Source organism: Notamacropus eugenii, chromosome 2, assembly GCF_028372415.1.
Source record: "Notamacropus eugenii isolate mMacEug1 chromosome 2, mMacEug1.pri_v2, whole genome shotgun sequence".
NCBI lineage: Eukaryota > Metazoa > Chordata > Mammalia > Diprotodontia > Macropodidae > Notamacropus > Notamacropus eugenii.
The window spans coordinates 514,117,017-514,143,010 of NC_092873.1; the positions used below are offsets into that span (position 1 = coordinate 514,117,017).

Sequence of the window (25,994 nt, forward strand, 5' to 3'; positions counted from 1 at the left end):
CCCAGAGCCCATGATCAGATTACAGGAAAGATGCCTAATCCCAGAAGCATCTCTTGAGCAGCCCCGCCCTCCTGGGTGGTGTCCTTAGAAAATAGGTCTAAAGTAAAGGGGATTTTCTTTACCAGGAGAAGTAATTAATGAGAGAACTTGGCCTTCAGCACCACCTTGGATGTGGTTTGAAGGCTGCCTCCAGCTCCCAGGTTCTGGGGCTGCTTGAAGGTTTCTGGCCTTGACCTTCTCACCTCTGCCCCTCAGCTTTGGGTTTTTATTCTTAGCTAAGGTCTTTTTTCATCATCTTCATTTCTAAACACATCCCAGCTCTTGACTTCTCCTTGAGCCTTCCCTTGTAACAAAAATTTAATTAAAAAAATAAAAAGATTTTTAAAAGTTCATCCAACCAGCTCATACATCCACCAACTGCACCTGAAAGTCTGTGCTATTCCACTGCGGCCTCCCTCCCTCTGCGCTGATGGGAGGGAGGCCCATGTCCTCAGCCATTTCTGGAGCCAAGTGGGTTAGGAGACCTATAGACAGCCTTTGTTTTCACTTTATTGGTCTTTGCGTTGACACCATTGCCTTGGGTCTGTTTCCCTGGTCTTTATTTCACTGCATTAGCTCCCAGAAGTCCTCCTTGCTTCTCTGAATTTTTCCTGTTCACTTTTGTTATGGCACTGAGGAATCCGTACATGAGTACCTACCTAGCCATATTAAGGATTTACTAGGTGCCAGGTACTGTATTAAGCGCAAAACCAAATTATGTACAAACAAGGGTGTGTGTGTGCGTGTGCATGCGCGTGTGTGTGTGCGTGTGTGTGTGCATGCGCGCGTGTGTGTGCGCATGCGCGTGCGTGTGCGTGTGCACGTGCACTCACACCAGCCTCAGATACTTATTAGGTGTGGCCCTGGCCAAGTCACTTAACCCTGTTTGTCTCTGTTTCCTCACTTTTACAATGAGCTGAAACCTCTCCAGTGTCTTTGCTAAGAAAACCTCAGAGTAGGACATGACTGAAACAACTGAACAAGAAAATATATGTATATGTACATACACGTATACATGGATATTTATACATACACATACAAATATATGAACACAAGACCAAATTATGTACAAACAAGGTATCTGGTGTGTACCTATGCATACATATAAACCTATATACACATATACATGTATGTCTGTGTAATACATGTGTATGTAGGTACATACACCCACACACAAAGGGTAAACAGAGGGTAATCTCAGACGGAAGGCCCTAAGAGTAGAGGGACACAGAAAGTCTCCTGCAGAAGGTGGGATTGGCTGGTGGGGGAGATGAGGATGACACTGAGTTCATGATCCTCTAGGATAGGATGGTGATGCCCTTGACAGTGGGGAAGAGGGGAAGAAGGTTGGCTGGTAAACCTGTAGCTCCCAGAGCTTGGAAGGCAGATGACCCACAGACATTTCTCACCCAGCCTCCTTGCCCCACACACCTCTATACCTAGAGGAGGAGAGAAGTATAGTTATCATCTATGCTCTGGTACCAACAGTAATCATTCCTGCAGTTGGAGCCCAGCCAGTGATTTCCTCTCCACTCTTGCCGTACACTCTTGTGTATATCCCATTCTCCTCAGTCTGCTTTCTTCTCCACGTCAGTTCATACGAGGGGGATGGAGGGGGGAGGACAGGCACCTCTGGTGTATGGGCTGCTTATCTACCTTTGGGAACGGAGCTATAGCATGTACAGGGGCCACATCGCCTCAGCAGCTGAACTAAACCAGGGCAAGTGACAGGCCTCAGGCCCAGTGGTGAGTTGGGGGGCGTCTGTGGAGAGCATGAAAGACTTTCCCTGATTGGAGGGGTAGATGAGAACAGCTTGTTCCAACAGCCATGAGTGCTGCGGAGTGCTTAGAGTTTGATCAGACATGGAAGATGCCAAGGTCACCCACTTCCTCCTGACTCTTGTCCTGCTGCTGGACAAAAGGAAGAGTGAGGATGATGACTTGTGCAGCTCTGCCTCACTGAGATCCAATTTGTGTGTGAATCAAGATGCCACCATGTGATGTCACTGGGCCACTTCGAAGATGGATGAGCAAGTTTGTACACATCTCCTTTCCCGTGTTTCTCTGGTTTGGTCATGGTGTCTCCTGCAGTTCCATAAAATATTTCATTCCATTTCTAGACCACAATCAGTTCAGCCAAGGGCCAGTTCACTGCTGCCAGAGCAGAGTTGCTATGAATATTTTGTCTTTGTCCCTTCTACCATCCCCACTAAGATGGGCCAGAGAAGGAAACGGCAAACCACTCCAGTATCTGTGCCAACAAAACCCCAAATGGGGTCATAGACGGTCGGGAATGATTGAAAACAGCTGAACAACACAACAACATATATGGATACATATAATACCCAATGTACATCACCCTCTAAAATCTTACTAAGGCATTGAACTAGATGGCTTCCCGCTCTGGGCCTCAGTTTTCCCATCTGTAGAATGTGAGGGTTGGTCTTGAGAGGCCCTCAGGCCCCCTCTCTAGTTCTAAATCCTACGATTCTCTGATCCTTGCCCAACTCCAAAGGTGGGAAGATGGGGGGCAAGGAAAGAGAGTCCAAGGCAGACACCGGAACCAGAGGGTTAAATGGGATAGATTTCAAGCTGAAACCAAAGAGCATAACCGGAGCCTACTTTAAGTTCCATTAATCTGCTGTCTCCTGTTTGAACAGCAAAGAGCGTGTGTGTTTAATGTCCTGATCTTGGACCCAGGGCCTGGCCCAGCTAGGAAGTGGTAAATATTGACTGTGGGCACCCAGCGCCCAGGGGGCCCCATTTTTTCTCCTGGTACCTAATCCTCTGCTGGTATTGAATGACTGGTGGAGGATGAGGGAGTCGTCTACCCCGGGGAGTCAGGAGTCTGTGGGAGGCTGATTGCTGACACATGGCTGGGGAGTTTGCCATGGCAGCCTCTCTGTAATGTGAGGCTGTCCCATTCTGCCCCTTCCATGGACACCCAAGGAACAAGGGGTTTCTCTGCCCCCAGCACAGCCGTATCCTGGCTACAGGTGGGCCACAGCTGTTTCCCTCTTTGGTGTGAGACCTGACCAATGAGTGATCAGCGAATGCCCAACGAATGCACCAAGGAGATGGCCTTGGGACGTCCTTACCAAGAGCTTTCTGAGATGTAGGGAGGAAATGGCAGCTCCTGTACTGATGGTCCTCTGGGACATGTGGTCATAGAAACGAGAACTGGGAAAAGCCTACAGAGTTCATCCAGGCCAGCCTTGTAACTTTACAGATGATGAAGGTGGGGCCCAGGGAGAGAACCAGGGACTCACCCAAGGACACCCAGCAAACCTTGGTGGACTGCCACCATGGCCCAGAGACAGGAGATCCCTAAAGGCTGGAGGAGCTGGGCCACAGAAAGAAGTAGATGAAGTCCACTGACTTTTGTGACCCTCCAAATGCCCCCCCTGGCTCACTCCCCCCCCCTCCCCCCCCCCCCCCCCCCCCCCCCCCCCCCCGCCAGAGCTCTCTATTTTCAAGTCAGTAACATCCATCATTGTCAGGTTTTGTATGGGGCAGGGGTAGGGAGGGAGGGAAAGAATAAAAGGCTCCAATCTGTGGCCCCAGGCAGTCATTCCCTCTTCTGTTAGTGGGTTGGTAGACACTCTAAGGATCATAGATTTAGGCTGGAAGAGACTGGCCAGCCTAGCTCCCTCATTTTACAGATGAGTAGCTGAGGCTCCAAGGGGTTGGTGACTTGCCTAATATTACACAGCAAGTAGGAGCAGTGGGATTCGAACCCAAGTCTTCTGACTCCAAATCAGGTGGCATAAGTCCACATGTAGAATGATGTAATGGTGGCATCCATGAAGCTGCAGGTGTTGGAAGAGCCAGCTCCCACAGGGAGGTCCAGAGGTGGTGAGGAGCCTGCAGGGACAGCAGGGGCAGGTGGGGCTTCCTCAGGACCTGGGGCAGACATACTCGTCTGACCAGTCTGTGCAGTGCTGCACCTGATCCCGGCAGAGGTGCCGAGGGATGCAGCCACAGTACTGGTAGAAGGTGGAGGGGCAGTTCCACCACTGAGGCCCGCAGGGCGGGCAGCGGGCCACTAGAGAGAGAGAAAAGAAGCACATCAGAATGCCCAGCCTGTTTCCTCTGCTGCCCAACTTTCACTGCACTCCATGGCCCAAAGGCCAAGGGCCAAGCTCTCCACCCCTCACTCACACAAGGCCCTCACCTACACTTCCCAGTTTTATATCCCTCCTGACCAGCCCCCTCCTCAAATCCTCCACTTCAAGCAGATTCACTGTCCCCTGTGCAATCTGAGGTATCATCAACTCATCTCTCACTATTTCCCTTCCTGGGAATAGTTGACTCTTTCTTATCTGAACCAAGAGTTCTAAGGGGACGAGTAACTTTGGATAATCCACCCAAATGGGTAATAGTCATAACTAAAAACTCAACCCACTTTAATGGGCTTTGGAATATGAGTTTATCGATTCTTGGGAATTTTCAACTCTGAAAGCAAGGTACAGACCCAAGGTTGGATAATTCGGTGCAAAAGGGGTATGAGACCTGTTCAGACCCCATTCCTCTCCCCCACATAGCACCAGGTTCTAGGAAAATAAAGAAAAAAAGACAGCAGCCTGGTTCTCAAGGAGTTCTAATAGAAGAGGGAGCAAAGTTGGTGCTTAGGAGCACAGGTTTAGTGCTGGAAGGGGCCCCCCTTTTACAAAGGGAACAGATTTATTTGGTTAACCTGCCCAGGGAGTGGAGAAGTAACACTGGAACCTAAGGCTTCTTTATTCCTACTCTATTTTCACTTCACTGAGACCTGAACTCTACTGAGTAACTGTGGGCCTCAGTTTCCTCCTCTAGAGAACTGAAGTTGGAATAGGTGACCTCTGAGGTCTTTTCCATCTTCAAAACTCAATAGTTGTAGGATTCATCTTTCAGTGAAATTGGTATTCACTTTCAGCCCCTTTTACAAGTGGGCAGAACAAGACCACAGAGATGGCCTACAGGGGGATGACAGCACAGTGTGTGTTCGTCCTTCGTTGCTGAAGAAGACCATGCCATCAGAGAAATGATGACATGACTTGCACTTGACTTTGTTTTGAGTGAGGGAGGGCTGTGCAAGTGACCAGCCTCACTTCTCCTCCACAGTCATCTGAATTCAGTGACCAGATATTCATCAGGATAACTGGAGATGACCCGGGATGAGGCAATTGGGGTTAAGTGACTTGCTCAAAGTCACACAGATAATGACTGTCAAGTGTCTGAGGTGAGATCTGAACTCAGGTCCTCCTGACCCCTGTACTGGTGCTATACCCACTGCACCACCTAGCTGCCCCTGACAGCACAACAGATGAGAAGCAAAGCCTGGCAATTCCCAGGGAAGTGGAAAGACCATTAAGTTCGAAGACCTGGGTTTAAATCCTGCCCTGTCTCTTGCTGCATGACCTTGGGCAAGTCACTTATCTGGGCTTCAGTTTCCTAATCTGTAAAATTAGAAAGTTGGAGTACAGTAGATGATTTCTAAGGTCCCTTCCAACTATGACTTCTCTGGTATCTTCTAAATAAGGAAACGAAGGCTATAGAAGAGCCAAACAGCCCTGGAACCGTAGGACTGTGGGAGAAAAAACACACAGGTGTTTGTTGATTGAGAGATAAAGGCAGCACCTGCCGCTAGCAGTATTGGTGGCTTCCAAACTCAGAAAGATTGAATTCAATGCGGCCAGTGTTTAGTTAGTCCATTGCTTGGGCTTAGGTAAGACAGGCTCAGGGTCCAGACGGTCTGATCCGTATTAGTGCCTGATGCCCACATGGTGACATGCTCTGCCTGAACCCAAGAGGCCTCAGGGAAGGACTGAAGGGTCAAATGGGGAAAAGTCTACACAAGGTGCTGTCCAAGAGGCAGGTGATGCTCACTGAGCTCAGGGCTCAACCACACAGAGTAGGTGCTGACTGATGGAGAGATAAGGTAGCTAATAAGCTCCTTGAGGATGGGGACTGTTCTTTTTTTTAATATTTGTATCTCCGGCACTTAGCAGTAGGCACTTAATAAGTGTTCAGCCCACCCAACACAGGCACACAAACCCAGGTAAGTCAGCTCCCCCAAAGCGGCCCTTCTTTGTTCCCCAACTCTTTTTACAAGGGCAGTCAGCTCTGTAATATGAGGGCCAGCTTGGCACCCCATCCCAGAGACCAGGACTACTTCTGACAACCTTAGAAGGGGAGGCTGGGAAGGCTACTCAAGGCCATTGACCACAGCTGCTGCTTTTGCACCCTCCAGAGAAATTGCCTGCCTGGTTGTGGGAGGTGGAGGAACATGCTTCTCAGTGGCACATCAGAGGAGGGATGGGGACTTGTCAGGTGACCAGAGAGAGAGGCTATTCCAGGCACAGAGAACAACACTCAGTGACACACCAGGCTTAGTCCGGCTAGGAGTCATGTGCCCGAGCCTCTAGAACTAGCCCCTGGCAGCAGATTGGGGGAGCTCTGAACATGTCCCCAGGAAAGACACCTGAGCTTTCCCTGGCAGGCAGCAGAGGGTGGTGGGACATCTCTGAGCAGAGGGGCTGCTCACATACCAGACTGAACCTGGGGGATGAGGGGGAGGAACTCACAGGTGCCTTCGTCAGAACAGTCTCCACAGTCATTGAAGCCATCACATTTCTGGTCCTCGAAGACCCAGGATGTGGAGTCGCTGCAGTGGAACACCAGGAAGCTGGGGAGGCTGTGGGGGACATTGCCTAGAGAGGGGACAACAGAGAAGGAGGGTATCGCCCACTCTGAGTACAGTGGGTCCAGTCTCAATCGGTTAGCTCAGAGTAGGGGAGGCTCTGTTATCTGGGGATGGAGCAGCTCTTGGGGGTTCCGCCAGACCCCTGATTTCCTCTGCAGATGCCTGAGCCTCGAACAGCTCATGTCTGTCTCCCCCTGCCCCATACTTAGGATGGGTGAGAGCTTCACCAGTTGCTGGCTCTGCCTCCTAAGGGCATCTAAAAGGGAGCCCTGGATTCGGAGGATCTTGAATCAAAATCCAGCTATTTATTCATTACTTGTGTGGCCTTAGTTTCCTAATCTATAATATGGGACTATGGGGCAGCATGATCTAAAGAGAAGCATCATGGGAAAATGGGTAAGAACACTAGCCTTGGCGTCAGAAAGTCCTGACTTCAAATCTTGTCTCTCCCACGTTAACTGTGTGACTGTGGGTAAGTCACCAGCTCCTCAGTACTCCTCCAGGCCACCAAGACCAAACTGTATGGAGGAGGGCTGATTGGTCAGTCTCTTTAGCCAGAAGCCTCTGCAGTTCCCTGGTCTGGCCAAAGAAACAACCGAAGTCGGCCTCGGCCTGATTGGATGTGAGACAAGGCCCCAAGGGAAGGGGCTGGATGGCTAGAGTGTGTTTGTTGGGGGAGGAGGAGCAGCGTTGACCTTCCTGCTCACACTTACCACACAAGGCTTCTTCTTCGTCCTCTCCATGTGCACAGGTACGGACATGGTCACACACGAGGCTGGCAGGAATGCAAGTCTCCCGGTCATCACACAGGAAACCTGTCTTGTTGGATGTGGTTGCACAGGCCCTGGCTGCTGAGGAAGAAAAGCCACAGAAATGGCTCAGTCAGAACCTGGGAAGCCTGTGGTACCTGCCCAGGACCCACCTATAGGACCGAGTGTAGGTTTGCTCTGTAAGGTGGGTGATCAAGCCTCAGCCCTTACAAGAAGTTGCCTTGTTCACCTCTAACAAGAGCCAGCCCTGGACCTCTCTCCCTGTTCTCAGGTCCCTCTCAGCTCTGACATCCCTGTCCTGAGCCCCCTCCCCGCCCAGCCATTCTATAATTCTGTTTCCATGTAGCCCTTTGTCACAGGTAATATCACAGTATGTCTGGGATTCAAATCCCCAAGCCTCCAAACCCGTGGCTTTTCCATCATGGCCCAGGGTGCACCAGAGAGCCAGGTGGGGGCCCTGCTGGCCTCTGAAATCCCCCTCAGGGCCTCCCTGTTCACCCCTAGAGCCAGCGCCACTCTCCTCTTGTCCCCCCCAGGGCCTTCATGGAGGCCTATTGATTGACAATCCCATTAACCACTCATGCTCCACAGGGATCTAGAGCCTAGAGAGGGCTTGAGGAGGAGAGGGATCTTTCAAGGTAGATGCCACAGAGTGGAGAAGCTCTAGCTCCTCTCTTTTTGGTCCAGGGTATAGGCTTCTTTGGTCCACTGAACTCTATAGCCAGCACCACCACAAGGTACTCAGGACCTCTGTGAATGTCCAACTTCACTTCACTAAGAGCAGCCATCTGTGACATATTATGAGGTCAGTGCATAGTTATAATGGGCAAATTCTGTTTACTTTAAAAACACCAAGCATGCTGGGTAAGTATAATGTTGACTGAAAAAAATATTTATAAATTTTATTTTATCTTCAAGATTATAACAATCAAAACTTTCTGGCTCATGTAGAGAAACTTGCAGTACACACACACACCACACATACACACACACACCCCACCACCACACACACCACACACAAACACACCACACATATAACATACCACATACACATCACACACACAAACACACCACACACCACACATACCACACATACCATGTACACCACACATACACACCTACCACACACATACGCCCCACACACATACACACATACCACCCCCCCACATACACACACACATACCACACACACCCACCTACCACATATACATACCTGCACACCACACATACCACATGCGCATCATACACACGCACATACATGCATACCTACCACACACATACATACACCACACATACACACCACACATAGCACACACCACATACACACACACCACACACACATACCATGCCATACACACCCACTCACCACACACACACACACACACACACACACACACACACACACACACCCTATTTGACAACCACTGCCCTAGTGAGTAGCCATAAGACATGCAGTGTAGCAATAGAGATGCCCAGGGCTTCACAGGGGAAGGAATCCAAGAAAGAAAGCCGTAATAGAACCCATGCTTCAAGTGCCTAGACTCAAACAGCCCAAGCTGAGACAACAAGAATGAGACAGTAGATGTTCTGATGCAGGGAGTCCAGTTTGGCCACACAGGTATCCCTGAGGCTGGCAGGGTGAGGCCTATGCCTGGAATATGCTTCTGGTGAATGGAACTTGTTCAGAAGAACAGGACTGGAATGGCATTGAACATTCATGAGAGGAAGTCCAGGAACCAGAAAAGGAAAGAGGGTGGTGAGCATTTGGACAAAGATCCGTGGAGGAAGAAAGAGAAGGTCTATTGTTAGCAGACTAGGCTAGAGACCACTGGGACAGAAGAAGGAAAATGATATGGAGTATGGGAAACAGATCATAAGCCTGGCATAGAAGTATGATCTTGGTAATGATGAGGAACTTCAATTATCCAAAGGTCTGTTAGGTCTCTCTCTTTCTGCCTCTTTTTCTCCTTCTCTCTCTCTTTCCTTTCTCTCTCCATCTGTCTCTCTCACTATTTCTGTTTCTTTCTCTCCTTCTCTCTCTCCTCTCCTTTTCCTTCTCTCTCTCTCTTAGTAACGATTTTATCCTTAGGAGGAACAAAGAAAGGGAAATCATCCACTGAATCTGATTCTAAGAGAGAGGAACTCGTTACTGAATTGGAAATGATAAGAATCTTAGGGAAGGGGCAGAAAGGGGTATCTTAAAATTTGTGATAGAGAAAACCAGGAAAACTGGAGCTAGTTTGGTGCACACTGAACTTTGAGACAGCAGAGTTCATTTGACTAAAATCCTACAGGGGAAATCAGTCCCAGGGAATAGAAAATTCTCTGGAATGAAACTCCGAAGACACAAAAGGGGAGGATTCAGATGAAAAGGGCACGAGGGAGCTAGGCAGTGGTGCTTTCCAAGCCTTTGTTCCAAAGGAAGGCTTATGGGGAGATGGTACCTGAGATAAGGAAGTACTTGTGCTTGGCTAAGAGCTACTTCACTTTGTCATCAATGACTTGAACAAAGGTGTAGATATCACGCCCATCAGACACGAAGATGGTACAAAGCCAAGAGTGAGATCTACCTAACCCATTAGAACCTAGTGTTTAACGACTATAAAACTTTATTAAAAATGTAAACAAAATTCTTAAAACTTGTGGGTTATACAAAAACAGGTGGAGGGCCACATTTGGCCTGTGGGTCATGGTTGCTGACCGTTATACTCGATAGAGTAAGGATCTGTAAAGCTCTTGACCATCTAGATGACCGAATGAGATGACATTCAGTAGAGACAGAAGCTAAGTCTTACATCTGGCCTTTAAAAAATCACTTTGACAAGAACAAGATAGAGGAGATGTGGCCACGGCAGCAGCTCATCTGAAGATATAGGGATCTTAGTGGACCACAAGCTCTATATGAGCCTTGTGGTTTCCTTGGTATGGAGACATTTCTAGTGAAAGAATTTCTTCTACCAATAGAAATCAACTATTCTGCAAGTTGTAGAAGCCACCACTACAAGAAGTGGAGGGCAGTTAGAGATAAGTTTAGGCCTGAGGTCAGGAAGTACCTCCTAATGATGAGTGAGCTGTTTAAAAGTGGGATGTGCCACAGGAGGTTGGGGGGCTGGGCTTCCCTTCACTGGAGATCCTCAAGCAGAGGCTGAGTGACCACCATTGGAGATGTTGGGAAAGGAACTTTTGTGCAGGTATTGACTGGACCCACTGAGGTCCCTTTTAATGCTGCGATTCAGTGATTTTGTGGAAAATATGGGAGCTGGGAGGCCAGTGTCTTCTATGTTCTCAACCAGACTTGAGTCTTTCTAATAATAAGGCATCGTTCTTGTCCTTGAGGGTAGAAGGATATAGAATGTCAGAGGGGAAGTCTGACCCAAACCAGGTATTCCTTTTAACTTCCAAAGGGTTAGGGGACCCCCACTAGGGCACCAAAGCACCATGTAACCTTGAGGTACACACTACCCAGTAGGGGGAAACTATAGGGGGATGATCATATTGACCAGCACTTACCAGGTTCCCTAGGCCCTTTTGGAACAATGAGCTTTGAGGAGCCCTCATTCCACCTGGATGTGAGTAGAGATCCCTTCTATGGAATGCTTGCTATGTGGTCATCTAGCCTCCATGGGAAGAGTCTGGGTGATGTGGAGCTTTTTCCCTCTCAAGGCTACCCCCTGCACCCTGCCAGAAGACTTACTGGGAGATGGTGGTGGGAGTCCAAAGTTGCTGACCAGCCAGATGATGAGAGTCAGAGAGACAAGGAGGAGCAACATCCAGGTAGAGATCCAAAAACCTCGGCGGGTACAGCAGGAGAAGGGGCCACAGCAATCTGTCCAGGAACATGGAGAAGGTGTGACTGTCACAGGCACAGGGCAGCCTGGGAAGCGACCACTGGGCACCATGCTGGCTGTCGAATCTCTTGTTTACTCAACATGGTATATATCTTCCTCTGGGAATTTTCAGTCAAAATCCCAAGATATCACTCCAGGGCTAGGTCAAAGGCTTGTCCTCCAACACTCTTTCTGTCTTGCCAAAGACAGAATCTCCTCTGAAGGGGCATCTTTGTGCTGACTCGGGCTCAACCCCTCTGTGCCTCAGTGTCCACTCTGCAGCCCTTGCTGGGGCTGAAACCATTTATTTCCTTGTGACCGACCTCAGCTTTCCCACACTTAGCATTTGGACCTAGTGCCCTCTGCCCTTGTCCTGGGAAGCAGCCCTTGTGGGGATGCAGCACCAGAAGAAGAGGCCTGGGCCCCAACCCTCTGCTTGGCTCCTGCACCCTGAGGACCATGGGACCTTCCTATCTCACTGGCAGCTGAATCCCTCATATGTGCTGTCTCCACCATTAGATGGGAGCTCCTGGGCCTCCCTGAGAGCAGGGTCTGTTGGGCTTTTCTGTTTGTGTTCCTCCAGTGCTTTATACACATTGAGAGCTTAATAAACATTCCATTCGTTGATTGGGACACACACATACAGACATGGACACACATGTGCATATATACACACTCCTACATGTATTTACATGCATGCATGCACACATGCGCACATACACATACACACGCCCCTTGGGAGCCAAGCTTTTCCATTTTGGTTAGGGCTGCTTGAGTCTGCTCTGTGGGCACAGCCTGGGCACCTCCTTGGCATTCCCACCATATTCTGTTGCCTGACCTCCATCTCAAAGAATCTTCGGCTGCCTTCAAGAATCAGTTTGGACACCCCCTTCAGCAGCTAGGCAAGGTCAGATGAGGTAAGACGCCCTGATTAAGTTTCAGGCATACAAACCCCAGGCCAACAGAAGGCTATTCCTTCTAAGGGAGAAGGAGACAAAGGCCAAGGGCTGCTGTGTGGAGTTTGGAGAGTGGAATCAGAAGCGCGGCTAGGCTGCTCTCCAAAACACGGGAGGTCTTGCCCAGTTTCTCTCCGAGGCTCCAGTGCTTCAAAGATGTTCTGAAAACATTTTCATCTGAAGGATTTGAATCAAAGGATGTTTTGATGCTTGAAGACCCAGTATTGGGGGAGCAGGAACACAGAGCAGACCCCGGAGTACCATGAATGGATGGGGCAGTGGCCTGGCAGTCCTCAGATCCTGGCTGGAAATCTGGGACTTGATCTTTTGCCAGCCCTGGGCCCCTGAGTGAGTCCCTTCCCCTCTCAGAGACTCAGTGCTCTTTCTTGGCAGAAAAGGAATGTCTATACTTCCTACCTCCCAAAACCGCTATGGAGATTCATTGACACAATTAACGTGAAATGCTTGGTGAATTTGAGGGCCCAGTCCTATCAGGGATGGTAGTTGTTCCACTGAGGTGGACAGGCAGCTCCCAAGCTTGCCACTCAACAGCAGCACCCCCTGAGGCACTGCCCAGCCCCAGGCGGGTCAGTAGGAAGATAAGCCTGAGGGACAGCTGAGTCCCCACATTAATCTGCAAGAGCTTGGCCTGCCCTCTTGGGACAACTAGGGTCACCCCCCACCCCCAACCCAGGGTATTATCAGGGATTGCTTAAGACAATGATATGCTCCACCAGAAGCACTTACCTTCTTCACTTTCAAAGGTCTTGCTTTCCCCCTCTGGGTTTCCATCCAAGGTCCTTGGCTAATGGCAAGAGAGTGGAGTGGAAACTGAGAAGCACTGATTTATGGAACCCTAAGCCTATAATGGCACAGTTTGTGTTCTATGGCTGCTCCCACATTGGGTATCCCATGTTCTTGGCTCCTGCCCAACCTGGGCATCCAGGTTCTACGTTTCCTCCCAGTTCAGACATTCCAAGATCTCAGTTCCCTCCCTGCTGCCTAAAGGTTAGTGTACACAGTCACGTTTCTCCTTAGTTACTCCTCCTTATCAAAATGGAATCAGGCTGTCCCTGTGGAGCTAGACTCTCCCTCTGCCTTCCCTGGCCAGTTTGCCAATGCCAACACTTCACTAGTGTGGATGTGGTTTTATTTTTTGCTGAGGCAAACTGGAGTGTGGAGTCTTGTCCTGGGGCTTTCTTGGCACATCTTGTCGGTGTGTGGTACAGTTCTATATTCTCTCTCCCGCTAAGAAAATGCCTGTCTGCCTCACCCCGAGGATTTCTCTTAAGACTTAAGACTGTTACCTGAGGAAAGATTCTGTTCATGGTTGCCTCTGTCTGTTGGCTCTTGGATAGGAGAGAGGTGAAGCCTGCTTGGAGATCTGTCCAGACTCTTCCCAGGTTAAGTCCCTCTTCGGGTCCTTCAGGTTTAGGCAAGGACAGGGAGCCACGTTGTTACCTGGTCTCCAAGGAAGGAGGCGTTTTCATTCTCTGGCACATGCCTGTGAGGTGCTAGCTGCTCCCTCACCCCCCTCCCATGCCCTTCTCTCCACCCACCCTCCTTTCCCAACCCTGATTAGCTTAGATCAGCCTTGGTCCATCTCCTGGGTCACAGGGGAAAGTGATATCTGTGGAAGTACCCTAACCCCCTAGTGGACAGTCTCGGAATTACACAAGCTCAGTCCTTGACCAGGACTGTTCAGAGACACCCGGAAAAGTGGAGTAGAAGCCCCGTGAGAGTAGACACTGCTTGTATTCTAGCATGGTGCCTGGTACATAACGAAATTGAATTATTGAACTGAATATCGGAAAGTCTGGCCTGGTAGAGGAATTGTCATGAAGCCTCCCCTCACCCTACTTCCATATCCCAGTCCCCAAATACCTCTGTGATGTCCAAAATTCTAATTCATTCGCTAGCAGGAGATGAGGCTAAAACTGCAGATACCACAGAGAGGAAGATGCTAGGAGGCCTTGTGATGAAAAAGGGAGAAAGCTTAACTGAGAGGCAGAAGACTTATTTCTTATTCTCTGCATGACCTTGGAATAGTTATTTCCTCCCAGGGGAACCTCCACTATAAAATAAAGGGATGTTATGATTCCTAAGCTCCTTGTTAGATCTTCCAGACACTACAACCTCTGATTTTTGGATAAGGTCTGTGCTCAGAACAAAACCAAGGAACAAAAATTCTGTTCTAAGCTCCTTCCTGGTTCTAGATTCCCCTTCTAGTTCTGACATTCTCTGTTCTAAGTTCCCCTCCCAGTCCTGATTTTCCCTCTTCCAACGCCCTCCCCACTCTCATACTCTAAGGTCCCTCCTAGATCTAACAACCTTCTTTGGTCTAACATTTCCTCCAATGTTGATATCCTATGTTCTAAGGTTTCTCTCAGTTCCAAGGCCCCTCCCAGCTCTGACATTCCCTGTTCTAAGGTCCCTCTTGGATCTGATATTTTTTGTCCTACATTATGCAGTTCTGTGACTTAATTGGCCACCAACACTTGCAAGAGACTGACACTGAATCAATTCAGCAAAAACTTGTAATGTGTTTTCTGTGTGTGCAATTCTGCATCTACTGAAATAGACTTGGCTCTATCCTCAAGGAGATTTAGCTGGAGGATAAGACATGGAACCAAGCACACGCTACGAAGAACAAGAGAGAAGAATGAAGGGGGCTCTGAGGAGAAGCGATGGTGATGTGCAGTTGGGGAGGGGCTGGGGTGAGGATCGATGAAGCCTTCAGGCAGGAGGCCAAAGCCTGACCCTAGAATGAGGGATGGCTTCCCTTAGAAAGGTTGTGTGGTATAGGGTCAAGGGTCTTGGAGATGTGTTTGACCCTGACTCATTGTAAAACCTTCTGAAATGTACTTTTCTATGGGTCTCAGTTTCCTCATTTGTAACAGGAGGCAGTTGGACTGGACCATCTTCCTGCCATAATTTGAAGTCTGTTTAGGGGTCTGTCTGACAGCATGGCCCAATTCTTCTCACCAACTGCCTTTCCAAGGCCCTGTCCAGCTGCAGGGGACTGGCCTCACAACCACAGTACAAGAAATTATGACATCATGATCCCTCTAGATGAGGAGTGTAGCATGGCTACCACCCCATCTCTGGCTATAGGGATGGACCTCGGTTTCTTTGAGTTGTTTCTCCTTTACCAGAAGAACCAATGTGAGTGTCAGTGACCTTGGAATGGTCATGGTAAAGAGGGGAGGAGAGGAAAGGGAACAAGCATCCACTGAGCACCTACGACCTGGCACATGCCAGGGTTTGTGCCAAGCCCTTTACAAGTGTTTTATCAGCTTGTAGGGGTCTGGGGTCAAATTTGAACTCTGGCCTTCTTGACTCCAGGACCAGTGCTTTGTGCACTGTGCCCTGAAGCTGCCTCTGAGAAAGGTGAATGTTCTGATTTTTTGTAAAAGGAGAGGGAATGGAGTTACAATGGGAATGACCTACAGTAGGTCAGTGAGCTTGGTTTTGATTCCTGGTAAAACTCTGGAGTTATTATTACTAGTAATGATATTATCACTGTAACCTGTCAGGTCCCAAGGTCAGCTCAGGGTCCTGGAAAGGAGACTAGTCTGAGCTTTAAACCTCTTTCGGTCCCACCTGCACCACTCCTTCAGTTGGACTGAATTTACTCTGCAGTGCAAGGGGTTGAGAAATCAGTGAGAGGAGAGAAAGTTGAGGTAAGGAGTTTGTGAAAGGGACCAGAGATGGCTGTCTTCCTCGATTCTCGAGGAGAACCAAAATGACATCGCTATGTTAAGAGTCAAATGATAGTGTGTCTGACTATAGCTGATCAGACCAATAAGAGCTCAGAAGGCTCTACTACAGATTAGGCACAAATAATCCATGTGAACATTTGGGGTGGATTCTCAAATTTGCACATCTTGCATTTCGTTTGAGCTCCTTCAATTCTGCTTTGCTCATAGAGCACCTTCTCTAATGAGGGCATGCCATGCTGGGCAGCCCTGTGCCAGCGTCTCCCATGTCACCCAAACAATTCCAGAGTTCTTCAGAGAGGCCTTGAGAGTGTCCTTGTATGGCTTCTTCTGACCACCATGTGAACGCTTGCCTTGGGGGGGGTTTTCTGTAAAATAGTCTTTTACAGAAACATACACTGGATATTTGAACAATGTGGACAGGCTGTTGGAGTTATGCTCTCTGCAATAGAGTTTGAATGCTTGGCAGTTCAGCTTGAGAAAAGACCTCAGGGTCTACTACCTTATCCTGCCAGGAGACCTTTGGAATATTCCTATGACAGTTCAAATGCAAGTAATTCGGTTTCCTGGCATGGTGCTGGTAGACTGTCCAGGTGTCAGAGGCACACAACAATGCAGTCAGCACAATGGCTCTGTAGATCTTCAGTTTGGTAGGCAGCCTAATATCTTTTCTCTCCTGCACTTTCCTTTGGAGCTTCCCCAATACTGAGCGAGCTCTGGCAACGTGAGCATTGACCTCATTATCAATGTGCACATCCCTGGAAAGTATACTGCCAAGGTAAATGAACTGATCGATAACAATCAAAACTTCTTCATTTGCTCTAACTGATGGTTCCACATATGGATGGTGTAGTGCTTGCTGGTGGAACACTTGTGTCTTTTTAGTGTTAATTGTTAGGCCAAAATTAGTACAAGCAGCAGAGACTTAATCCCTACTTTGTTGCATCTAAGCTTCAGAAGCTGCATTGAGTACCCAATCACCTGCAAACAGGAAATCATGCACCAATTCTCTTTCCACTTTAGTCTAGGCTTGTAGCCTTTTCAAGATGAATAACTTGCCATCCATGCAGCAGCTGACCTTCACACCGTACTTGTCTTCCTGATGACGTCTGATCACACTGCTGAGAACATCACACAGCCCTGAAGAGAGCTCAGCATCCCTAACACCAGAGGTACTAGTGTTCCCCGAACACATTCTACAATCCAGGAGACGCTGGATTTTTAATTACAATAGATTGCTAATATGTTTTTCTGCTTCTCTCCTATCCCATCCATTTTTCACACCACTTCCAGAATTATCTTTCTTACACACAGTTTTGGTCAGGTCTCTCCTTTGCTCAAAAATCTTTAGTGGGTTTCTACTGCCTCCTGGGTAATGCTCAAGCTACTTGGCATTCAAGCATTCTGTTCTTCTATTTCTTTGCCTTGCTTATTTAAGAAAATCTTCTTTTCTCCCCTTGCTATTTTCTGGAATTCAGTATTCAGTTGGGCATATCTTTTCCTTTTCCCCCTTGCTTTCCTTCTTTCTTCAGCTGTTTGTAAAGCCAGCAGACAGACCATCTGTAACACAGTAAACACACAGGTAACACCGGCTACACCAAGTATAAGATAGGTGGAGACACGGAAAGGTTACTAGCAGGGACTTTTTTGGCACAGGTTCACTCTTGGTCTGGGCAAATAGGAAGACAGGAATGAAGTTATAATAAGGGATTGAATGAGCTTCCTTTATTCTAGTAAAGTCTTCTGAAAGTGCTGATAATGGGAGCACCAACTTCTACAGCTTTCCCTAATTACTCTTCTCACAGGGGCAAGAGAGAATATAGTAGGAGTTACAACTCCTATGGGATCCCCTAAGCCTTGTGCATTCCTATTCCTCCCTAAGCCTTGATGGGGGCCAATCAAAGCACACGCACTCAGCATTCCAGCTTCTGCATTCAGATTCCCCACTTGCAGACCAGTGGCCACTTGATTTATAGGGCAACAGACAGAGAAGGCAATTGGCCAGCGGTAGCTTCACAAATTCACATTAACTCATAGTTATATCTCGCTGTGCAGTCGCAGTGGGTATTTACAATTTTAAGCACCAATGTTTATACTACTTATCATTATATAATGCTGTACAATCACGGTGTAGATGTTTACAAGCCATGAAGTCATAAACCTCGTGGCTCTGTAAAATCCTGTTTATTTCCACCTGCTTCTTCGGGGCCTTGTGTGAAATTCACTTATAATTCTTCTGAGGTATTTCTGTTCCATGTCTTGCTGACATATAGCAACACCAAGATGGTATTAGGATTGGGAACACATACATCATATAACTTTGTGTATTACAGCTATTTGTGTTGGTAACTGGACTGAGTGCCTAAACTTTCTATCCACCTGCGTTTGGCAATGTGTCCTGAAATCAGTCAGTCATTTAATCAGCAAGTGCCCACTATCTACACACAGCCAATGTTGAATATTTGTTTCCTTAATGAATGAAAAAGTGAGTGACTGGATGGTGGCAGAAGTGGTAGGAGCACCAAGAGTCAGAGGTTGCTTTCCCCATGGCCATTCACTCAAAAGAGCCATTTGTTGGGTTCAGGGTGAGGAGTCTTCTACTTTTCTGATTAGGTCTGGCCTATACAAGTGGCTTTACCTTCAACCAACCACCATTTTCTGGGGGCTGCTATCGTAGCTTGTGCAATCCTCATTTATTCCGGAGCAAATGCTTGCTTTGCACCACCAGGAGTAAAGTCAAGCCAAGGACCAGCAAATGACATGATACTCCTTTGAAAAGGTATTTTGCTAGTTAATACGTTTGCTACATGGAAAGCTAATTTGAGGATGTGGTAAAAAAAAATATGAACTCCCTCCATCTTTCAAGGGCCAGTATAGAAAATGATTTACTTATTCCTTGTGTGTGCTTGAAGGAGTAGGTATGAGGTACTAAAAGGAAACCAGTGTGGTGTTGGGGACAAACCACTGTGGCGTTTGGGACAAACCACTGTTTTGGTCTAGGGGAGCTGGGAACCCTGAAACGCAAGGGTACAGGGCGTGGGTCTGCCTGGAAAGAATTCAACCACTCAAGCCTTCTTTCAGTTCGAGTAGAGAGTTTATCATGATACTGGTTGGGGTGGGTGGGATTCCTAGTGAGTCTGCACTATATGTGAGGCCAATACAAGTGGTCCAGATTTTAAATATCTGGGCATTTGATGCGGGCAAGATTGACACTTTTATAGAGAAAGACTGTGGGAAGACCTGCATAGGATTAAGGAATGTCAAGCAGTCTGTGGTCTGGAGGTAACTGAGAATGAAGGTTTGGGCTGGGGCCACAATGAAAGGATTATACTGGGATGAGCCCAATGCCCCAGGCAAATGCCAGGGATCTGGGTTTCCGAAGCTTGTGGGAAAGTTCAAGAACTGAGGGGGTCCAGATCCCATATCTGACCCCACTATCTAGACTCAAACCTCAGTTCTGACTCAACCTGTGTGATCCTCCTATCTCAGTCTGACATTTTTCATTTGTAAAATGGGGATAATTCTTGCCCTGTCTATAAAGTAAAACAATTGCAGTTTACATTGTATTGGGAAAAAATGGCTATTATAGAATATACTTACAATATAAGGGGATGGGGAGGGGTTGGTACTCATAGCTGGGGGATAGAAAGGTTTCGTATACAAGGTGGTACTTGGGCTGAGATTCTGTAGGAAGTTAGGGGTTCTAAGGGGTGAAAATGAGGGGAGCATGAGCACTCCAGGCTTGAGAGATGGCCAATGAAAAGGGACAGAGATGGGAAAAAGAATAATTGGACCATAGAGTGTATGAAAGGGAATAAGACTAGAATGACAGGCTGGGGCCAGGGTGTCTGGCAGTGTGGTTAGAAGATGTTGACCTGAAAGTTTGGTTAAAAGAGGCAAACAGGCCAAATTGATATTATTTATTCCCACAAAGCCAGCAGATACATGATCACGGAGTTTCCTCTACATAGCATATGTCTTTGTCCACTCTGGTTGCGTAAACAGGTCTTTGAAGTTGCTGACACAGAAAAGGGCATTTTTAAAGCAAAACAAAGAAGTTTGGCTTTGGCCCTTATTAAAAGTCCAAAAATGATATTAAATGTTATCAAAGGCATCAAAGAATTTCAGAGGTGCAAAATTAAAATCTGATTTTAATTCTATCTTGCTAAGACTTAATCAAGGTAGATTTAAAATTCCCTTTCCAAGGAGGTTCCTTCCTTTTATAAACTTCACCTACAACCCACAAGCTTTTGTCTTGTAATCACCTCCACCTTTGTAACTCCACCCACCACCTTGGGCCCTCTCCAGAGAAACCTGATTAACCTCAAAGGTCAAATCTCATCAAGGTTAAGCTATAGGAGCAACTCCCAACACTTGGGAGCCTTTGTCTTGGGATTTGAATCCTGTGTCTTGGCTGAGGTTAAGGGAGTTTTGGAAGGAGAGGTCCCAATGATGCAATCTTGATTCTGTCACTGATAGCCCATCAGAAGAGACACTTAGGTTCCAGATCTTGCTTGGTCACCTTGCTTGTTGTTATAAAAAATCCTGTCAGCCCTCACTCAGTCTCTTTGGTCATTGAGAGAGGCCGTTGACCCAATTAATTGGTTACTGCTAGCCTAACTAATCAAGTGATCCTGCATCCAATCTTAATAGGAAGCCCTGGTATGACCTCTTCGTGAAGATCTCCAGTGGGGGATTCTCTGCTACTATTGATTTAAGCACGTTTTCTTCACACTAAGTTTACTTCTTTGCAACCCAGCCAAACAGAATGAGTCACTCAGCCTCTAATTTGTCCTTTCTGCCATCTGTTTTCTTGAGATGCCAAGAATGATGTTCGTGACACAGATCTAACCGTATCACCCAGAAACATCTTCAGCAATTACCCCCACATCCAACTTTCATTTATATTGCTTTCCTTTCTGCTCTCCCAGCTTCATCTTTGCACAAGTGGTCTCCCATGTCTGGCAGACCCTCCTTCCTCAGCACTATCTCTTAGAATCCCTGGCTTCCTTTTGAAGCAGGGTCCAGAGGCCACTGGATGTCTTTTCCGATTCCACTTCCCATACCAAACCACCTCACCATCTTTATAGCTCTCTTCTGGCAATTCCCTGGCATGTGCTGTATTCCTGCAGCACAACTGAGCTCCTGATGCAGGCAGGGACTTGCAATGAGGAGGCATTTAGCCACTGTTGAGTTTGAGTCTTTTCCTTCTTTTCATGACAGGTTTTAAAATACTTGGAAGATGGCCTTGCATCCACTCCATTTCCTCTTCTCTAGGCTGAACGTTCTCAATTCCTTCAAGCTGATTTTCACAAGGAAGAAACCAAACCAAGATCCCCCATGATTCTGGTTATCCTCCAATAGATCCAACACCTAGCCAACTGTGTGACACCAAGATCTCAACATACTACTCCAAATACAGTCTAACCAGGGTCAAAGCAAGGCTGTGAATTACTTCCCTGATGCCAGGAAATGGCCACTGCTCTTAACATAACCTAAGATGGCATTAGCCTTCTTGGAGGCTGGTTCAAGTTTGCAGGCTCTAAGATTCCCCAATCTTTTTAAACAAACTGTTGTTTAGTCACATCTGCCTTGTACTTATGAAACTGATTCTTGAACCTGTTTGGACTTCACGTTTATTTATCCCTATTCAATTTTATCTTCTTAGATTTCTAATGTCAAGATTGCTTTAAAAAAATCTTGATCCCATCATTCATTAGATGAGCTATACCTGCGGCCCCAGTTTATCACCTGTAAATACTGAATGTGTTTAGTAAACTGGTATCCAAATGAAGACCTTCCTTCCAAATCTCTAGCGAGGAGCTGTTTACTACCAGTCCAAAGATTTCTGGTTTTGGAGTACGGAGATCTTGGGGCTCATATCCTTACTATTTATGTGACCTTCATCAAGGTGCTTAAGCTCTCTGGGGGTGGCTGAATGAGACAACCTCAAAGCCCCTTTGCAGGTCTCAATCTAGGAACCTATGACTTGTCAAAGTAGGATGTTTTCCTGAAGTTAAACCTCAATTTGCCTCTTTGTATCTGCTACCTGTTTCTCCTCATTCCTCTCTTTACGGCCCAGTTAAACAAGTCTATCCCTTCTCTGACAGCTCTTCTAATGATTAAAGCCTGTCATGAGGCCATGAACTCCCTGTCTTGTCTCCTTTTCTCCACTTCTAGTTCCTTCAGCTGATCCTCATCCACAATAATCTTGTGGCCTTTCATCATCCTAGCTGGTGGCACCTAGAACTCATCATCAAATCCTCATCGTGGTTGCACCAGGATAGAGGAAAGGGGGCCTGCCATCTCCCTTGCCTAGTGTGCTACGCCTTTTGAAATTGCATTAATCATCTTCTCGGATACCTTATCACATTCTTGACTCATAAACCTTGCAATGAACTAAAACCTTATGTTTGCTGAATAAGAGACTAAGACATCTCATTTGATGGAGAATACTGGGACCCCAAGTGGCTCCAAAGAGTGTAGGGATTAACATCACAACATTAACAAGTCTGATGCAGGCAATCCGAATTTTATTTAGGTCCACCATACTTAAGAAATGGGAAATTAACATTCCTTGGGCTCTAACAGAGATTGCAGGTGATTTCAAGGTAATAATCATCAAGGTCTTTTGTTGAACCATCTTATTCTTAATCAGCTGTTGATTTCCCTCCCATTCAAACCTTCAATTATTTTCATTCCAACATTTCAAAACAATTCCAACACTAGAAACACAGAACAAGAGGCAGTAAAAATTAACCCAAATCATTCAGAAGACAACAATTGAGCAAAACTGTTGTTTAACATGACATGGAAAGGAAACCTATAAGTCTGGGATCACAGACTGTCAGAAACTGGAAGGGACCTCAGAACATTTAGGGGAACCTGTATTAAAACAGGAATTCTGGGCCATCCAGAGGTTCCTAAAACATTCCCAGTTTTTCACTTTGGGACATTCTAATGGTTAGGGAGTTTTTGCCAACACGGAGAATCATTCTGCCACTTTTTCTGATGAGGCTTATTCACCCTTCCCCCATCCCCTGTCTATGGCACCTTCCCTGGCAGGTAAGTAGGGCTGGTAAATTTCCCCACTGGTCCTAGTTCTGGGTTAAGATGGCTCCTAAGTGACCTTCGGACTTAACGCTTAATACAAAACTGGAAAGAGCCAAAGAACAGAAATCTGCATTTACTCTTTCAAATCCAAGTTTTCACATCATATTTTGAGAATTTCTCAAATTCGTTTCTTGAATTTAGAATGATTCCAGGACAAAGTAAAAACCCTCAAGGAAGGGGTTGCCTTTTAAAACTTATTCAGTCCAATCCAGAATAAGAGGGAAAGGACACTGGATTAGAAAGGACAGGATTGGTTAGAATGCCAGTTTTGCTACATGTTGTAGAAGAAGGCAGGCCACTTTTATTGCCTTGTTTTTTTAAATGAAAACCTATGTAATATAGTGGGATGGGTTAGATCTGTCCAGGTCCTTTCCAGCTCCATCACCTCTAAGGAATTGGAGTTTAATACAAATATACCTCCACACCAAAAATATAAACACATAATGAATCATTATGGCAACAACACCACAGATTCTCAGCATTCAATGATTTACACAGTTATATGATCTGAACATGAAATTATATACTATTGAGCAACACAGCTCAGAGCCTTCAAACTTTTTGAAATTCTTTTCAATTACTAGAATCTAAGCAGATCTGGATCCATTCAACCAGACCTAGGAAACACCATACTTTACTTAAACCAAGGACATACAAATGTATGTATCCAGGAAGTACTAAGACTTCTTGTCCAAAGAAACTATTTTTGAAAAATGGCTGTAGTAAGCAAAAGCCAGAATATCTATTTAAAATGAACATTTTTGTACTTTTTTTTTTGTACAGGGTCCAGCTGTATTCCCCTTTACCTCTACCAGCAGTGGTTCCCTAAATGAATTAGCTTGAAGTCTCAGACCCCTGCTGAAAATCAAATATTCTATGGGGGGAGGTGGAGACCCTCTTTTAATGTCTCTCTTAGTTACTTTCACTTTAGCTGGGCCTGAGTTTCAGGTTTTCCTGACAGGCTGCTTTGTAACAGCTGGGGGAAACACTAAGTACCTTGAGAATATGTCTAAGAGTAAAAAACAGAATTTCGAAGACTAGAAGGATCCTAAGCTCTCTATTTTGCCAATGGCTTACTATCCTAGACAGAAGTATCCAAAAGAGACTCTTTGCAAGGACCCTTAAGAAATATCTGAAAGTCAAAAATGAATGAGCTCAAGTCTCAATATTAACTTGATAATTTCTACGGGTTTCAAGTGGCCTTTGGATATAGAAGTAAATAGATGTTTGTTAAATTCAGGATTCTCTTCCATACTAGTTATATGTTCACATCTGTCATCAGAGATTAGTGTGATGCACCTGGTAATATCTGTACTGCTCCCACTCAAGTGTTGTTGGGAGAAAAGCACTTTGTAATGTGAGCTGGGCCTTCATCTGTACTAGAGATAGACACTTGAACAGGTGGAGTAGCTGAAGGGTAGATATAAAACTGAAAACTGCTCTTCTCAAATTATAAGAATTGTTTCAAATATTATCCTTCACATTAGAAATGCCTGCTCAACAGAGACGAATTAGCATGGACAAATGAACAAGATCTTCTGGAAGAATGGCACCAGACTGGCTACCTGGTGAACCCAGGACTCAACCTCCCAAGGTGGAAGCAGTTGGAAGAGATTGGAGTAGAAAGGTTGCAGAGGGGACAGCTGTGACAAGGGGAGGCTGGCCTAGATGTCTTGTGAGTTAAGTTTCAACAATGGTGGTGAGGGTGGAATAAAACCACACTTGACCAGGGTTCCAGAAGGAGGTGTATAGAGCAAGAGAGGTGGAGGACAAACTACACTGAAGTCATATGAATGCACAAGTTATGAGAAAGGAACACCTTCCTTAGCATCCATGAACCCCAGAGTAAGAATGACCAGGTGGAAACAAAAGATAGAAAGCTACCTCCATGTATAACACACAAGTCCCAAGACAGTTTCTGACCTCTCTGGGTTGGCTTAGCTAAGAAACTGCCTGCACGTAGAGTGGGTCACACAATTTCTATCTACCGGTCCCCTTGAATACTAAAATTTTATGAACCTCAAGAGGAATTCTGATTATATGTATGTAGCACTACATACAGAAAAAATTGCCTCCGATATTCTTGTCCTTAAGTTTTGAGTCACCAAAGGTTTTTCAATTAGCCTCGTGCATGATTTAGAGCCAAGGCAGCAACAAAAAATCTGTGCTAACAAGAACCACAACTGGAACTGGATCTGGAATCAGCCCCTAAGCCCAGGATGATGATAGCCAAGTCACTTCTCTGGGGGCTATTTCCTCCCCTCTCCAGCAGGGTGAGAGGGGGTGGGGATAGATTGAAAGAGTTCTCCAGTCCCTTTCTGCAAACTCTTCACCACTTACAACCACACCAAAGGTTGGACTTCCCCTTCTCTAGGATACATAACCCACAATGCTTCCTAATTGAGTGGCTAGAACATAGCAGTTTATTCTAAATCACTAGCCTCTAATTTGGAATTGCCTGAAACTTAGCATGCTTAGTTAGCACTTTACAGGGCTGCAATCCAGCATCTGAAAGCTGGCCCCAGGCTGCAAAATGAGAGGATAACACCTTTGGCCAGGATCTTAGATGCCAAGGCAAAGTCAGTCAACATGGTGAGGTGTACTGGAGATAACTTTTCCCCAAGAGTCTTGGCCAATTCTTGCCATGCAGCATCCCACGTGAACAATGGTTCCTGCCAGCGGATGCAGTCAGTACTACCCAAGGACCAAAGCTCCAGAAAAGAGGTGCCTGGGGCAGGTCCTTCCTAGCAGAAACTCCATACACTTGATAGGCCTTTTACAACTGGAAAATAGGTCTTTGGAAAACTTCCCTTTTCCAATCGAAGTGGGCAGATTTAAGCCACTTCTTGTTACCCTAAGCTTACAGTAGTTTCCTTTCATGTTAT

At 46.5% G+C, this 25,994-nt stretch overlaps 1 protein-coding gene across 2 annotated transcripts; it reads right to left on the reverse strand.

The window, feature by feature from the left end:
- Nucleotides 1–3,532: 3,532 nt before the first annotated feature.
- Nucleotides 3,533–25,954, reverse strand: LDLRAD1 (low density lipoprotein receptor class A domain containing 1). 2 transcript variants are annotated; one of them, XM_072649536.1, is made up of 6 exons: nt 13,585–25,954; nt 13,025–13,082; nt 11,189–11,320; nt 7,438–7,572; nt 6,606–6,731; nt 3,533–4,084 (listed from the first exon to the last, which is right to left on the reverse strand). In XM_072649536.1, exons 1-6 carry the CDS (start codon nt 13,603–13,605, stop codon nt 3,936–3,938), a joined length of 621 nt encoding a protein of 206 aa, XP_072505637.1. In that variant the 5' UTR covers nt 13,606–25,954; the 3' UTR covers nt 3,533–3,935. The 2 variants fall into 2 exon arrangements, with proteins under 2 accessions (XP_072505637.1, XP_072505635.1); XM_072649534.1 differs by having other exon boundaries at nt 7,438–7,575.
- Between the last annotated feature and the right edge of the window lie 40 nt (nt 25,955–25,994).

Coding starts and splice junctions, on each gene's coding strand:
- LDLRAD1 (XM_072649534.1), bottom strand. CDS start 13,605: ATGAACAGAATCTTTCCTCAG. Junction 11,321..13,024: donor GACCTTTGAAAGTGAAGAAG/GTAAGTGCTTCT, acceptor GTTCCTGGACAG/ATTGCTGTGGCCCCTTCTCC. Junction 7,576..11,188: donor ACTCCCACCACCATCTCCCA/GTAAGTCTTCTG, acceptor TTTCTTCCTCAG/CAGCCAGGGCCTGTGCAACC.